The sequence below is a fragment of the Schistocerca cancellata genome, chromosome 3 (assembly GCF_023864275.1).
Source record: "Schistocerca cancellata isolate TAMUIC-IGC-003103 chromosome 3, iqSchCanc2.1, whole genome shotgun sequence".
Lineage (NCBI taxonomy): Eukaryota > Metazoa > Arthropoda > Insecta > Orthoptera > Acrididae > Schistocerca > Schistocerca cancellata.
The window spans coordinates 480332072-480349868 of record NC_064628.1 but is presented as its reverse complement, the minus strand read 5'-3'; the positions used below and the strand labels follow the sequence as shown (position 1 = coordinate 480349868).

Here is a 17797-nt window from a genome sequence, read left to right as displayed (position 1 = left end):
AAGTTCCCTTGCCGGTCTAGGAATGGTAGAACGATGGGTTCGATGACGGTTTGGATGTACCGTGCACTATTCAGTGTCCCCTCGACGATCACCAGTGGTGTACGGCCAGTGTAGGAGATCGCTCCCCACACCATGATGCCGGGTGTTGGCCCTGTGTGCCTCGGTCGTATGCAGTCCTGATTGTGGCGCTCACCTGCACGGCGCCAAACACGCATACGACCATCATTGGCACCAAGGCAGAAGCGACTCTCATCGCTGAAGACGACACGTCTCCATTCGTCCCTCCATTCACGCCTGTCGCGACACCACTGGAGGCGGGCTGCACGATGTTGGGGCGTGAGCGGAAGACGGCCTAACGGTGTGCGGGACCGTAGCCCAGCTTCATGGAGACGGTTGCGAATGGTCCTCGCCGATACCCCAGGAGCAACAGTGTCCCTAATTTGCTGAGAAGTGGCGGTGCGGTCCCCTACGGCACTGCGTAGGATCCTACGGTCTTGGCGTGCATCCGTGCGTCGCTGCGGTCCGGTCCCAGGTCGACGGGCACGTGCACCTTCCGCCGACCACTGGCGACAACATCGATGTAATGTGGAGACCTCACGCCCCACGTGTTGAGCAATTCGGCGGTACGTCCACCCGGTCTCCCGCATGCCCACTATACGCCCTCGCTCAAAGTCCGTCAACTGCACATACGGTTCACGTCCACGCTGTCGCGGCATGCCAACAGTGTTAAAGACTGCGATGGAGCTCCGTATGCCACGGCAAACTGGCTGACACTGACGGCGGCGGTGCACAAATGCTGCGCAGCTAGCGCCATTCGACGGCCAACACCGCGGTTCGTGGTGTGTCCGCTGTGCCGTGCGTGTGATCATTGCTTGTACAGCTCTCTCGCAGTGTCCGGAGCAAGTATGGTGGGTCTGACACACCGGTGTCAATATGTTCTTTTTTCCATTTCCAGGAGTGTATAAACAATGACTGAATCGCTGCATACAGTAGTCTTTAGAAAGTCATGGTAGCTTGGCAGAGACAGCCTTGTACGTCTAAATGATGGCACTGGTTTTGGTTGTTGCATAATAAATTTTTATGACAGCCAGTCTTGCCAAATAGCATGCCAGATGAAATGTGACAATGTCATTGTTTTTCAACTGAAAGTCGGAGAGCTACGATGCCCATTGCGTTACAGTATCATTACAACATCGCACTAATCATACTTGGAGAACTGTGAGCTGTTACAGCGTGTGAAACGTATTTGAGAAATAAGCGCGAGAGAATTTGAGTATTAGCATCACGATTCAATATCTACTTTCAATAAATAATCGAAAATAGCTTCGGCGTAAGGCCTGTCTGATCGGCAAATCTATGACTATCTGATCTCTCTGTTGAGAAGCAAAAGACGAACAAGAACTATGTACAGATGTTGTATTTAGTTGTTATGAACACATGCAAATTGGGAGGTTACAGACACTGAAAATTTCCGCAATTTTTTTTTTCTACAATGTTTTCATAGTATAAGACGAAAGACTGCAGAATCCGATACGTAAGACTACCCCAATACGAAGATACTTTGAGAGTCCTCTTAAGCTGTAGTGGTATGTTCTGTTTCAGTAGCTGCATACGTAGGTGTTGTGATGCTGCACGGTCTCTAATAGAAGCACGCAATACTGTACATTATTTTTGATTAGGCTCAAACTGTGTAAAAATCCACGCTATACGTCGTCCAGTCACATTAATGTTGTCACCTGTGAAAAGCCTGAATAACAACATTTTGCAGCGTGGACTGCTGCGACACGTGCAGGTAGAGAGTCAGTGAGGTTTTGGGAGGTACCGTCAGGGATGTGGAACCATGCCGACTCCAGTGCAATGGCAAGCCGCGCTAGGTTTCTCAGTTGAGGATCCATGGCGCAAACAACAACATCGAGGTAGTCCTAGAGATTCTCGATTGGGCTTAAATCCGGAGAATTTGGTGCCCCGGGGAATAAAGCAAACCCATCCCGATTCTCTTTGAACCATGCACGTACACTGTGAACTGTGTGACTCGTTGCATCGTCCTGCTGGTAGGTGCCATCGTGCCAAGGAGAAAAAAACTGGATGCAGATGTAGACATGGTCCTCAAAAATAGAAGTATACTTGTGTCGATCCGTTGTGCCTTTCAGAATGGCGAGATCAACCAAGGAATGCCACACAGCAACATTTCCCAGACCATAACGCTCCCTCCTCCAGCCGGGATGGTCGCAGGGTGTTTGCTTTTAGACTTTTCACGCCGTACACTCAATGGTTATCTCTCAGATGGAGCACGGTTGCGGTACTGGCGTGCAAATTCCAGCCTTCGTCGATGATGAACAGCAGTAAGCATAGGTGCATAAACCAGGAGCCTGCTGCAGAGACCCAAACGCAGCAACGTTCCTGAATGGCCGTTGACGAGACACTGTTAGCAGCCCCTCGGTTGATCTGCGCGTTTAGTTGCTCAACAGTTGCACATCTGCTCGCCTGTACGTATAACCTCAGCCGCTGTTCACCCCCGTCATCTATGACTCGTGGTTCACCACAGTTGCATGAGTGCCGACTTTCGATGGCGCCAGTTTTAACCATGGCGATACAAGAACAAATCAAAAACTGAGTTATTTCGGAAATACTTCCACCTCTGGCTCGAACACCAATGATTGTTCCCTTTTAGACGTCAGATAAATCGCTCTGTTTCCGCATTACGACAACGATTGCACTGTTTTTCCCGGACACGCTTTAGATACCCAGCACTGCTAGTGCTGCCACGCACCGTGTGCGTTGAGCGTAGGTGTTGGTCATATTAAACGTTTCGTTAACAGCCAGGATCCATGCTAACGTGTTACTTTATGAGCCTGATATAGGTGGTGTATCCCCAGCAGCATTAGTGCGATGGGTGATCTTTTACGTACATTGTACACTTGTTGGTAGCTTCAGGTAAACATCCACTGCAGTTTGGTTAGTGTTACTGAACCATTCTTGCGATGGGTGATTGTGAAATGGCCGTGGTTGGTAACTACCTGGCTAAAGACATCGCTGTTAATGCTACATATGTGAGTATACATACCGACGTCGCAAGCTGAAGATGAAGAGATAGAGAAAGTATATAAGGATATTGAAAGGGTAATACAGTACGTAAAGGGAGTTGAAAATCTAACAAAGGGCTGGAATGCAGTTGTAGGAGAAGGAGTAGAAGAAAACGTTACAGGAGAATATGGGATTGGGAAAAGGAATGAGAGAGAAAAAAGACTAATTAAGTTCTGTAATAAATTTCAGCTAGTAATACCGAATACTCTGTTCAAGAATCACAAGAGGAGGAGGTATACATGGAAAACACCGGATGATACGGGCAAATTTCAGCTAGATTCCATCATAGTCAGACAGTAACACCGTAATCAAATACTGGAGAGTAAGCCGTACCCAGGAGCAGATATAGGCTCAGATCACAAAGCAGAGAGTAGATTGAAGTTTAAGAGATTAGTCAGGAAGAATCAATACGCAAAGAAGCGGGAAACGGAAGTACTAAGGGATGACGAGATACGCTTGAAGTTCTCTAAGGCTATAGATACTGTAATAAGGAACAGTTCAGTAGGCAGTGCAGTTGAAGAGAATGGACATCTTTAAAAAGTACAATCACAGTAATTGTGAAGAAAAACATACACTATGTGATCAAAGGTATCCGGACACATGGCTGACAATGACTTACAAGTTCGTGGCGCCCCCCATCGGAAATGGTTCTAAATGGTTCAAATGGCTCTGAGCACTATGGGACTCAACATCTTAGGTCATAAGTCCCCTAGAACTTAGAACTACTTAAACCTAACTAACCTAAGGACACCACACACACCCATGCCCGAGGCAGGATTCGAACCTGCGGCCGTAGCAGTCCCGCGGTTCCGGACTGCAGCGCCAGAACCGCTAGACCACCGCGGCCGGCATCGGAAATGGTGAAATTCACTCTGGTGTTTGCCCATCCTTAGCCTTTATGGCAGCTTCCACTCACGCAGGCGTACGTTCAATCAAGTGATGGAAGGTTCCTTGGCAAATGGCAGCCCCTTCTTCACGGAGTGGTGCGTTGAGGAGGGTATCGATTTTGGTCGCTGAGGCCTGGCACGAAGTCGGCGTTCCAAAAAATGGCTCTGAGCGCTATGGGACTTAGCGTCTGAGGTTATCAGTCCCCTAGAACTTAGAACTACCTAAACGTAACTAACCTAAGGACATCACACACATCCATGCCCGAGGCAGGATTCGAACCTGCGACCGTAGCGGTGGCGCGCTTCCAGACTGAAGTGCCTAGAACCGCTCGGCCACACCGGCCGTCTCGGCGTTCCAAAACATGCCAAAGGTGTTCTATAGGATTCAGCTCAGGACTCTGTGCAGGCCCGTCAATTACAAGGATGTTATTGACGTGTAACCACTCCGCCACAGGCCGTGCATTATGAACAGGTGCTCGATCGTGTTGAAAGATGCAATCACCATCCCCGAATTGCTCTTCAACAGTGGGAAGCAAGAAGGTGCTTAAAACATCAATGTAGACCTGTGCTGTGACAGTGCCACGCAAAACGACAAGGGTTGCAAGCCCCCTCCATGAAAAACACGACCACACTATAACACCACCACCTCCGAGCTTTACTGTTGGCACTACACTCTCTGGCAGATGATGTTTACTGGACATTCGCCATATCCACAGCCTGACATCGGATTGCCACATTGTGTACCGTGAGTCATCACTCCACACAACGTTCTTCCACTGTTCAATCGTCCAATGTTTACGCTTCTTACACCAAGCGAGGCGTCTTTTGGCATTTAACGGTGTGATGTGTGGCTTATGAGCAGCCGCTCGACCATGAAATCCAAGTTTTCTCACCTCCCGCCTAACTATCATAGTGCTTGCAGTGGATCCTGATGCATTTTGGAATTCCTGTGTGATGATCTGGGTAGATATCTTCCTATTACACATTACCACCCTCTTCAACAGTCGGCGGTCTCTGTCGGTCAGCAGACGAGGTCGGCCTGTACGCTTGTGTGCTGTACGTGTCCTTTCACGTTTCCACTTCACTACCACATCGGAAACAGTGGACCTAGGGATTTTAGGAGTGTGGAAACCTCGCGTACGGACGCATGACACAACTGACACGCAATCACCTGACCACGTTCGAAGTCCGTGAGTTCCGCGGATTGCCCCATTCTGCTCTCTCAAGATGTCTAATGACTACTGAGTTCGGTGACATGGAATACCTGGCAGTAGGTGGCAGCACAATGCACCTAATATAAAAAACGTATGTATTTGGGGGTATCCGGATACTTTTGATCACATTGTGTAGGTACAAAGGAGGTAGCTGCGAAGGAAGCGTAAGTGACAGAAGAAATACTTCAGTTGATCGATGAAAGAAAGAAGTACAAAAATGTTCAGGGAAATTTGGGAATACATAAATGCGTGCAGGGAAGCTAAGACGTAATGTCTGCATGAAAAAAGTGAAGAAATCGAAAAAGAAATGATTGTTGGAAGGACTGACTCAGCCTATAGGAAAGTCAAAATAACCTCCGGTGACATTAAAAACAATGGTGTTAACATTAAGAGTGCAACGAGGGTACTGTGCTAAACATAGAGGAGAGGCCGGATAGGTGGAAAGCGTACATTGCAGGCCTTTATGAGGGGAAGATTTGTCTGATGTGACAGAAGGATCTGTCGACTTGGAAACAGCGTTCGAGAATGTCAAACGGTGCAAGATGTTCAAAATTCTGAGAAAACTAGGGGTAAGCTGTAGGGAGAGACGGATAATATACGGTATATACAAGAGTCAAGAGGGAATAATAAGAGTGAACGACCAAGAATGAAGTTCTCGTATTAAAGAGTGTGTAAGCCAGGGATGTACTCTTTCGCCCCTACTGCTTAATCTATACACTGAAGAAGCAATGACGAAAATAAAAGAAAGGTTCAGGTGTGAAATTAAAATTCAAGATGAAAGGATGTCTATGATACGATTCGCAGATGACATTGCAATTCTAAGTGAGAGTGAAGAAGAGTTGTATGATATGCTGAATGGAATGAACACTCTAATGAGTACAGGAAATAGACTAAGAGTAAATCAAAGAAAGGCGAAAGTAGTGAGAAGTAACAGAAATGAGAACAACAATAAACTTAAAATCAGGATTGATAGTCACGAAGTATTTGAAGTTAAGGAATTCCACTAGCTAGGCAGCAAAGTAGCTAATGACAGACGGAGCAAGGGGAAATAAAAAACAGACGAGTACTGGGAAAAAAGAGCATTCTTGGTGAAGACAATTCTACTAGTATCAAAGATTGGCCTTAAGTTGAGGAAGAAATTTCTGGGAATGTACGTTCGGAGCACAGTATTGTATGGTAGTGAAACATGGACTGTAAGAATACCGGAACACAAGAGAATCGAAGCATTTGGGTTATGGTGCTACAGGTGAATGTTGAAAATTAGATGGACTATGTGGAAAACACTGACAAGGAGAAGGGACAATATGATAGGACATCTTTTAAGGCCTCAGGCTGCGCTGGATAGCCGCGTTGTCTTAGGCACCTTGCTACGGTTAGCGCGGCTGATCCCGTCGGAGGTTCGAGTCCCCCCTGAGTATGGGTGTGTGTGTGTGTTGGTCTTAGCGTAAGTTAGTTTAAGTTAGTCTAAGTAGTGCGTAAGCCTGGGGACCGATGACCTCAGCAGTTTGGTCCTATAGGGACTTATCACAAATTTTCAAGACATCAGGGAATGACTTCCATAGTACTAGGGGAGCTGTACAGGGCAAAGACTGTAGAGGAAGACAGTGACTAGAATATACGAGCAACTAACTGAAGACGTAGGTTGCAAGTGCTACTCTGAGATGAAGTGGTTGGCACAGGAGAGGAATTGAGGAATTCGTGGCGGTCCGCATGAAAGCAGTCAGAAGACTGATGACTCAGAGAAAAAGATGAAAAACACATGAGGCACAGATCTGGTAGTGTTGGATATTGACGCTACTTCTCCCATGTGGCGTCCATTACGTTGTTCCTTGGGGACTGTATACGTTTACATGGTCTTGCCATAAATTAACCTTCAGTGTCTTTGTTCAGTGTAAACAAACAGATGTGATACATACACACATTTGCAATTATAGATCGTCTGAAGATCTTTGCCAAAAACGGGAACAAATCGCGATGGTTGCAAAGAGTGGTAATGCGGAGATCTGATGAGAGTATTTATACCTGCTGTTCCAGATCTTCAGCGTCAAATATGTACAGACTCTTGATGATCCTAAATCATTTTGAGGTGAGGAGCCAATGGCCTGAAATAAATAATGCGAGCAGTAGGAGCTCTTGAATGACCACTGTGTGGTTGTAAACTGCTTTTGTCTGGTAATAAACAACTACCTTCTACATCTACGGTGGTAGTGGTTTCTTAAAAAACCATACAAAATCGCTAGTGACTGATCTTCGATCGAGCGTATCACTGTTTACATTTAACCACGTATTGTCAACCATTAAGCAATAGTCCTTACAGGCATTTCCTGACATGCATTTACCGTTTAATTTAGCACGATGTTGTTGCTGAATAGTTATACGAGTGAAATGAGGGAAATTCGAAACAAGTGTCATTCAGTTAGGAAGAAATTTCGCGTCACGCATGGAAAATTATGAAAAACTGGTTCTTTTAAGAGAAAGAAAGTTGACCAAGGATTTCTCACTGTTGGACTAGAATGAGAGGTCCTGTCCCATGACCAGCGCGATTGCCGGATATCGCTGCTCTGCATTCTTTCCTATTGGTTTACTTGAAATCGTTAGTATATGAAACTCCAACATGAACTGGAGAGCAACTAACTGAGCAGTCAGTAGGGTATTTTTAAGAGTGAGGAATTTTTATGCACCATTATAACGCTTTATTTGAAACTAGCGGTCGTCATTTTGAACAGCTGCTGTGAGTTATTAAAGGGTATAGGTTGAGAACGTAAATATTCATTTCCTACCAGTAGTCCTTTATCTCAAAAAACTCAGTTTAGGGCTCTCTATATAATTTGTGGGACAATCTGTGTAGTGAAGGACTTGGTATTACATTCCAGAACGTCCTGGACAATTTATGACTGTGTATAGATAGTATTGGTTTCACTCTATTTTGGTTGTCTGATGTAGTAACCGCGTATGAATATTTTTGAATATAATACTCTTGGTATCAAAACTGTATTTATTAATAACAATTACGCTTTTCGCCCTTGTAAGGCATTATCACATTATCTGGAAAAAAGAGAACAGAAAATTAATGTGACAAAACAGAAAATAGAATGAGACATCCAGCCAAGCATACGACGGACAGTAACACACGCACATACTAACATAACAACGTGGTAGGACAAGCTTCGTCCGTCAATTGCCGCTGAATAAGAAGCGTCATGATACAGTATGGAGTACTCAATTGTCTTCTCAAATACGTAAGGGATCTAAACTGAAAATAAAAGTAGAAAGTAAAATTAACTAAGATTAATAGTGGGTGGTAGGAGAAATGCTGTTCTACAATAGATAAAATACTAGAAGAATTAAGTACCTTATTTGTAGGAAAGCAGGCTTCACAGCATAGAGCCACGCGTGCAAATACAAAGGAAATGGGCTCGATGGCACAAAGATTCAAACGTAACAGAGTACAGTAATTACATTGCTTAAGGCCAACAATTTAAAAATTATTAAAATATATGCGATATCACATTAAAGAGGGAACAAATCACATTGCACTTACAAAACTCTGAAGAACTAACGGAAACTTACTAATAACTGTTAAACACACACAGGAAGTGTATAGTCCAAGAGGAATCTGTGCGCATCCAAGAATGCTCATAGTATCAAGATAAACGTAAATACAGCAACGTTAGCAAAGCATCCGTAAATGCGCAAGGGAGTCTTATGACTTGGCCGAAGAAACAACCTGTGCGTCGTATGCCTCACAAATGTCGGAAGGTCTTGGACTGTTACACTACAGCATTAACGCCGATTACGGTTTAACATGATTGAGTACACTCCTTAGCTCAGTTTTTATAAATTGACGACGAAATGTTTATTATGACATGATAACAGTGTACTATTCATGGTCTTATCACCTGATGATAACGATTTTATACTTCGTCAACGTAATGCTGTGAATACCTTTATGAACCATGACAGACGAGTGAAAATCGTTGTATAAATACAACTACATCCACATCTACATCCATACTCCGCAAGCCACATGACGGTGTGTGGCCGAGGGAAGTGGCTCTGAGCACTATGGGACTTAACTTCTAAGGTCATCAGTCCCCTAGAACTTAGAACTACTTAAACCTAACTAACCTAAGGACATCACACACATCCATGCCCGAGGCAGGATTCGAACCTGCGACCGTAGCGGTCACGCGGTTCCAGACTGAAGCGCCTAGAACCACACGGCCACATCGGCCGGCCTGAGGGAAGTATGTTTGCAGCAGCTCCGGGTGGTAGTTCTACATTTTTCATGTCTCTTTCTGTTTACCGCTTTCTTCTAGTGTCCCCAGATTATCTGATGATGCCTTACAAGGGCGAAATGAGTAGTTGTTATTAACAAATACAATTTTGTAACCGAGACTGTTTTATTCTAAAGAAGAGACTGTGTATAGTGTTCAGTTAGAAGTAACACTGACAATTGATTACTGACTCTGGTATCCTACAAGTTCACACCGTGAGGCATATTGACTCTTCTTTGGCCCTCGCTGTGACGAGACTGTAGCTGCCTATACAGGAAGTATGACAAGAAACAAATGGAGTTTCTCGCAGTGCTAACGAATTATTGACGTACAATACTGCCTCGTGACTATTTTTCGACGAGGATTGTGCCTTTGCGAAAGTAACTAATCTGGAAATGATTTTACACCACCTGTATATTTGAGGACATGTACTGGCGTAGATTGAAGTAGAGCAGAGAGTAAAAGAATAAGCCTTACGGAAACAAAAGGAGAAATTTTACTGTGAAATAACGGCAATCGTTTGAGAATTGTGCATCTCTACATATCTTGGAAAACACAAGCAGGTGCTGATTAATATCCTGTATCACGACGCACTCTTGTCACGATTGGGTCTCCTTTGGCATGCTGGAAACAGTATTGTGGCTCAAGTGTACTACCTCCCCTATACCTCCCCCCCCCCCTCTCCCTGCCACTCCCCGCCTCCTGCGTTCGTCTATTGTATGTGACAAATATCAGCTAGCCCAAGAATGATTAGTCGGGTTCATGGCAATATATACCCCATTCCGCTCCGTTCGTTTGATTCCTGCAACTAGGAGGAGGTGTACATCAGGTGGTCCCGGTTTCTGGTGTATTGTTTTCTAGAATGACGAATTCACCATCCAAATATTGACTGTAGAGCACGGAAGAAATTTGAAGAATGCAATAACATTACAGCACACTCCTCAAATTATCCTCAGTAGCGATGAGAAGTCCGACATCCGTGCATGATACCGGCCAAAAAGATAACTCACCCTCATCCTTGCTGAACCCATGGGAATGCGTCTTTAAGATTACATCGGTAGATGGCCGTCGTGCATACTTTTCTATGTCGATCATCAGGTGTGAAAAGTTTACTGCACTCGACGCAGGAGTGGAACCGACCTCTAATAACCCAGGTTCCATTCTATGTTCTTCCTTACCCGCATTCCGCTTAGTCCACCATGAAACTGATGGACTGTGCTGTTATTCGTAAAGGACGGCAAGAGCAAAATCCGATTAAGTCCGGAGGTGTCTGTGTAATGTCTCGTTCAGTTCGCCTCTCGCAGTTGCCTCAAAAATTTCGTACGTAGTTGTTTTGCGCACCTACAACACACCGAGGTGAACAGAGTCATGGGTTAACGATACGCACATATGCAGATGGCGGAAGTATCGCGTACACAAGATATAAAACGGCAGTGCATTGGCGGATCTGTCATGTGTACTCAGGCAACTCATGTAAAAAAGTTTCCGACGTGCTTATCTAGATCTAAATCTACATAGATACTACGCAAATCGCACTTAAATGCCTGGCAAAGGCTTCATCGAACTAGTTTCACAATAATTCTCTATTTTTCTAATCTCGAACAGCGCACGGAAAAAACGAACACCTATATCTTTGCGTGCGAGCTCTGGTTTCCCTTATTTTATTATGATATTTGTTTCTCCATATGTAGATCAGCGTCAAAATATTTTCTCGTTTGGAGGAGAAAGTTGGTGCTTGAAATTTCGTGAGAAGATTCCGCCGCAACGAAAAACGCCTATGTTTTAATGACGTTCAACCCAAATCCTGTATCATGTCCGTGACACTCTCTTTTCTGTTTCTCAATAGTACAAAACGTACAGCTCTTCTTCGAACTTTCTCGATGTACTCCGTTAATGCTCTCTGGTAAGGATTCCACACCGGGCAGCAGTATTCTAAAAGAGGACGTACAAGCGTAGTGTAGGCAGTCTCCTCAGTAGATCTGTTAATTTTTCTAAGTGTTCTGCCAATAAAACGCAGTCTTTGGTTTGCCTTCCCCATTTTCTATGTGTTCTTTCCAATTTAAGTTGTTCTGAATTGTAATTCCTAGGTATTTAGCTGAATTTGCGGCCTTTAGATTTGATCATTTATCATGTAACCGAAGTTTAACGGATTCCTTTTAGCACTCATGTGGGTGACCTCACACTTTTCTTTATTTAGGCTCAATTACCAATTTTCGCACCATACAGATATCTTGCCTAAATTGTGTTGCGACTTGTTTTGACCATCTCACGACTTTACTAGAGATAAACGACAGCATCATCTGCAAACAACCTAAGACGGCTGCTCAGATTGTCTCTTAAATCATTTATATAGATAAGAAACAACAGAGGGCCTATAACACTACCTTGGGAACCCCAGAAATCACTTCTGTTTTACTCGATGACTTTCGGTCAGTTACTGCAAACTGTGACAATATTCTATAAGCACGTAATTTCACTTGTACAGTGTCAAAAGTTTTCTGGAAACCTAGAAATACGGAATCAATTTGAAATCCCTTGTCAGTGGCACTCAGCACTTCCTGTGTGTAAAGATCTAGTTGTGTTTCACAAGCACGGAGTTTTCGAAATCCATGTTGACTGTGAGTCAATAGAACGTTATCCGCCCCGATAGCTGAGTGGTCAGCGGGACGGATTGCCGTCCTACGGGCCCGAGTTGATTCCCGGCTGGGTCGGAGATTTTCTCCGCTCAGGGACTGGGTGTTGTGCTGTGTTAACTATCATTTCATCCCCATCCGACGCGCAGGTCGCCCAATGTGGCGTCGAATGTAATAAGACCTGCGCCAAGGCGGCCGTACCTGCCCCGCAAGGGGCCTCCCGGCCAATGACGCCAAACGCTCATTTCCATTTCCAATAGACCGTTCTCTTCGAGGTAATTCATAATGTTTGAACACAACATATGATGTAACATTCTGCTCCATATCGACGTTAATGATACGGGCCTGTAACTTAGTGGATTACTCCGACGATCTTTCTTGAATATTTGCGTGACTTGCGCAGCATTCCAGTCTTTCGGTACGGATCTTTCGTCGAGCGAGTGGTTGTATATGATTGTTAAATATGGAGCTATTGAATCAGCATACGCTGAGAGGAATCTAATTGGAATACAATCTGGACCAGAAGACTTGCTTTTATTAAGTGATTTAAGTTGCTTCACTACTCCGGAAATATCTGCTTCTGAGTTACTCATGGCGGCAGCTGTTCTTTATTCGAATTCTGGAATATTTCCTCCGTCTTCTTTGGTGAAGGAATTTCGGAAAGCTGTGCTTAGTAAATCTGCTTTGGCAGCATTGTTGCGATAGTATTTTTATTGCTATCGCGGACAGAAAGCAGTGATTGTATCTTGCCACTCGCATACTTTACGTATGGCAGAATCTCTTTGGATTTTGTGCCAGGTATCGAGACACAGCTTCCTTGTGGAAACTATTATAGGCATCTCGCATTGAAGTCCGCGCCAAATTTCGAGCTTCTGTGAAAGAACGTGAATTTTGGAGATTTTGCATTGTTTAAATTAGGCGTGCTTTTTCCGTTGTTTCTGCAACAGTCTTCTGACCCATTTTGTGTACCATGGGGGATCAGCTCCGTCGTTTGTTAATATATTTGATATGTATCTCTCAACCGCTGTCGATACTATTTCTTTGAATTCAAGCCACATCTGGTCTACACTTACATTGTTAATCTGGACTGAGTGGAGATTCTCAAGTGAATTTTTATCTGCTTTTTTGAATAGGTATATTTATTACGGTCGCAGGACGTGCCGGAATTACACTCTTTGAATGCGGAATGTGAGATTACATTTCGGAAATCGTTAGGAAATTCAGTATTCCGAGATCTATAGTGTCAAGAGCATGCCAAGAACGCCAAATTTCAGGAATTGCCTGTCACTACGGATAATACACTTGCCGACGGCCTTCACTCAACGACCGAGTGCAGAGGCGTTTGAGTTGTCAGTGTTAACAGACAAGCAACATTGAATGAAATAACCGTAGAAATCAATGTGGAACGTTTGAAAAACGTATCCTTTAGGACAGTGAGACGAAATTTGGCGTTAGTGGGCAGCAGAAGACCGAAGCGAGTGTCTTTCCTAACAGCGTTCCCTGGTCTCGTGACCATATCAAAATGGCTCTTAGCACTATGCGACTTAACTTCTGAGGTCATCAGTCGCCTAGATCTTAGAACTAATTAAACCTAACTAACCTAAAGACGTCACACACATCCATGCCCGAGGCAGGATTCGAACCTGCGACCGTAGCGGTCGCTCGGTTCCAGACTCTAGCGCCTAGAACCGCACGGCCACTCCGGCCGGAGTGACCATATCGGTTGGGCCCTAGAGTACTGGAAAACGGTAACCTGGTCAGATGAGTCCCAGTGACGGTGTTAAGAGATGATGGTAGGGTTGGAGTGTGACCAGACCCCACGAAGTCATGGACCCAGGTTATCAACAAGGCACTGTGAAACCTGGTGGTGGCACCATAATGGTGTTGGCTATGTTTAAGTGGAGTCGACTGGGTCTTCTGGTCCAAATGAACCAGTCGCTGACTGGAAATGGTTATGTCCGGCTGCTCCATTTGCAGCCATTCATGACATTCATGTCCCCAAACAACGACGCACCATGTCACCGCGCAATAGTTGTTCGCGATTATTTTGAAGAACGTCGTGGACAGTTGGAGCGAATGGTTTGGGCCCCCAGATCTCTCAATATGAATCGAATCTGACATTTAAGGGACGTAATCGAGAGCTTATTTCGTGCGTAAAATCATGCATCGGCAACACTTTGCAGTTATGGACGACTATAGAGGCAGCATCGCTCGGTAATTCTGCAGGGGACCTCAAACGACAAGTGACGTCGATTGCCGCATTGCGCGGGCAAAAGGAGGTCCGACAAGATGCTGGGAGGTAGCGCATGACTTTTGTCACCTCAATGTAAAATAACTTTCAATACAGTCGTGTTCACATTAGTTTTATGCTTGAATATGAACGCTTTTGTATAATTCTGATCATCTTCAGAAAACGGTCTCGTTTGTTACGCCTCTCTTATTTGGTAGTGTTACGATAATTACAGTAATGCTTTCCTATATTTACTATGGTAGAATTTTCCTTTATAAAATTTTTATGTCATATACGTCTCATCTGTATACCTTCCAAAATAAAGAGCTATTCCACTGATATAAAATAATGCAAGTAAGAAATCAAATAAGCACTGGATATCAATGATATCGACGATAAAAAAAGATGAGTGCTCTGTCAGTGATTTTAATTTGTGGTGACGATAGCGATGACAGCTATCGGAAGCTCGAGTGTTTTATTCGAAGTAAACCTAGAAGATTTTATCGCAGCATGCCACCGCTGTAGACTTAGACACTACTGAGAATGCATATTCATCATAACGAAACTTACTAGCGCATTGAATACATCGTTTGAAGCCACGCGTAAACAAATTTGTATTATTATTGCCATACAATCATGAGTGTACTACAGTGGAGAATATTCTAAGACAGATGCACAAAAATCGATTGATGTTTAAATTAATTGCGCGTATTTCTAGAAGTTCTGAAGTCTGTATAGTTGCCGGTTTTTTTACTAGTATCCGCTGGTGTAGTTTGCTGGACAAGAAGCAGGAGCGTCAGTGGAAGTCATGCAGTTGGCCAGATGCAAACCAGCGCTGGCTGTCTACCGAAAGTGGGAAAGACCGTTGCCTGTGGCATCTCTGGCTTCAAAAATGCCTCTGGCCTGACTTGACATCGACTTGAAATGGGCGTCGATGACAGATACGGTTACGTCATTTCACGTTGCTTAATTTCTTTTCCAGAGTTCTTCAACCATAGTGGCTGATGAATCGTGCGTGCCAGTTTTCGGCACACAAGCAGAAACATTGCAGAAGAGTAAACCACAGTCTCGACAGGCCTAGATCCTGCACTGTCAAATTCCGACATATGCTGGTACCCGTTTCTCGTTTCTATACTGGGCGTACAATGCTCTTCTTACAAACACATTCAAATCAATTTCTGGATGAGAAAACAGCTTTCTAACCTTTTCACATACACTCCTGGAAATTGAAATAAGTACACCGTGAATTCATTGTCCCAGGAAGGGGAAACTTTATTGACACATTCCTGGGGTCAGATACATCACATGATCACACTGACAGAACCACAGGCACATAGACACAGGCAACAGAGCATGCACAATGTCGGCACTAGTACAGTGTATATCCACCTTTCGCAGCAATGCAGGCTGCTATTCTCCCATGGAGACGATCGTAGAGATGCTGGATGTAGTCCTGTGGAACGGCTTGCCATGCCATTTCCACCTGGCGCCTCAGTTGGACCAGCGTTCGTGCTGGACGTGCAGACCGCGTGAGACGACGCTTCATCCAGTCCCAAACATGCTCAATGGGGGACAGATCCGGAGATCTTGTTGGCCAGGGTAGTTGACTTACACCTTCTAGAACACGTTGGGTGGCACGGGATACATGCGGACGTGCATTGTCCTGTTGGAACAGCAAGTTCCCTTGCCGGTCTAGGAATGGTAGAACGATGGGTTCGATGACGGTTTAGATGTACCGTGCACTATTCAGTGTCCCCTCGACGATCACCAGTGGTGTACGGCCAGTGTAGGAGATCGCTCCCCATACCATGATGCCGGGTGTTGGCCCTGTGTGCCTCGGTCGTATGCAGTCCTGATTGTGGCGCTCACCTGCACGGCGCCAAACACGCATACGACCATCATTGGCACCAAGGCAGAAGCGACTCTCGTCGCTGAAGACGACACGTCTCCATTCGTCCCTCCATTCACGCCTGTCGCGACACCACTGGAGGCGGGCTGCACGATGTTGGGGCGTGAGCGGAAGACGGCCTAACGGTGTGCGGGACCGTAGCCCAGCTTCATGGAGACGGTTGCGAATGGTCCTCGCCGATACCCCAGGAGCAACAGTGTCCCTAATTTGCTGGGAAGTGGCGGTGCGGTCCCCTACGGCACTGCGTAGGATCCTACGGTCTTGGCGTGCATCCGTGCGTCGCTGCGGTCCGGTCCCAGGTCGACGGGCACGTGCACCTTCCGCCGACCACTGGCAACAACATCGATGTACTGTGGAGATCTCACGCCCCACGTGTTGAGCAATTCGGCGGTACGTCCACCCGGCCTCCCGCATGCCCACTATACGCCCTCGCTCAAAGTCCGTCAACTGCACATACGGTTCACGTCCACGCTGTCGCGGCAGGCTACCAGTGTTAAAGACTGCGATGGAGCTCCGTATGCCACGGCAAACTGGCTGACACTGACGGCGGCGGTGCACAAATGCTGCGCAGCTAGCGCCATTCGACGGCCAACACCGCGGTTCCTGGTGTGTCCGCTGTGCCGTGCGTGTGATCATTGCTTGTACAGCCCTCTCGCAGTGTCCGGAGCAAGTATGGTGGGTCTGACACACCGGTGTCAATGTGTTCTTTTTTCCATTTCCAGGAGTGTATATCGGCATTGCAGATAGCATTATTTTTACTCAGTGCGGTTGCATCGGAACTTTCTATCCAGATATATAATACACTTCGTGTCAATTTACGTTCGTCACACGCCACCTTCATGATGTTCCAATGCAGTGATCATTATCCTCTTGTGTTTTCCAGTCTTTTCCATTTATTCAGCTTTATTTATGGAGTTACAGAAAGATGTCTACTACGATTTGTTAAAAGGTACTTTAGTAGCCTAGAAGCCTACACTCTCTACGAACCACTCTACTTTTTCCTTAAGAGAATAAGATGATAATCTTTTTATCACCACCTTCTCGTGATGAAATGCTGTACAACCGTACAGTGGCGTTGGCTTTGATTTCCTTCAAGTCAACTGACCTTTTGTTAGCATCACAACACATTTTGTATCTGCGATTAGTATTCATGAAACATCATTCTCTGATTCTGCACGGTCCATTCACGTTATTGTGATCTCTTGTCGTACGCCTGAATAGCCACCTTTTGCAGCCCAGACGGACATCTGTCCGATGGAGCATAACATGTGATTCATCCGTAAAGACTATCCGTCGCCATTTAGTAGTCATCCAGTTTCGGCGTTGACAGCCTGGATACATGAAGCAGGCACCAGCTGTGGAGGGCCATATGCAGCAACATTCAACGAACGGTCGTTGTGGAGACACTGTTGGTAGCCCCTTGATTCATCTGGACAGTCAGTTGCTCAACAGTTGCCCGTCTATTCGCCCTTACAGATCATCACAGCTGTCGTACACCTCTGTTGTCTATGGCGGGTGGTGCACCACCGTTGGCTCGGCAGCGGATTTCAACAGTGTCATTTC

At 45.4% G+C, this 17797-nt stretch overlaps 1 protein-coding gene across 1 annotated transcript in view; it reads left to right on the top strand.

The window, feature by feature from the left end:
- The first annotated feature begins 2981 nt into the window (after positions 1-2981).
- LOC126176372 (protein glass-like) overlaps positions 2982-17797 on the top strand; it is a 109609-nt gene continuing 94793 nt past the window's right edge. The window contains exon 1 of the mRNA XM_049923528.1: positions 2982-3050. Coding sequence (XP_049779485.1) covers positions 2982-3050 — 69 coding nt within the window. The remainder of the gene's footprint in view (positions 3051-17797) is intronic.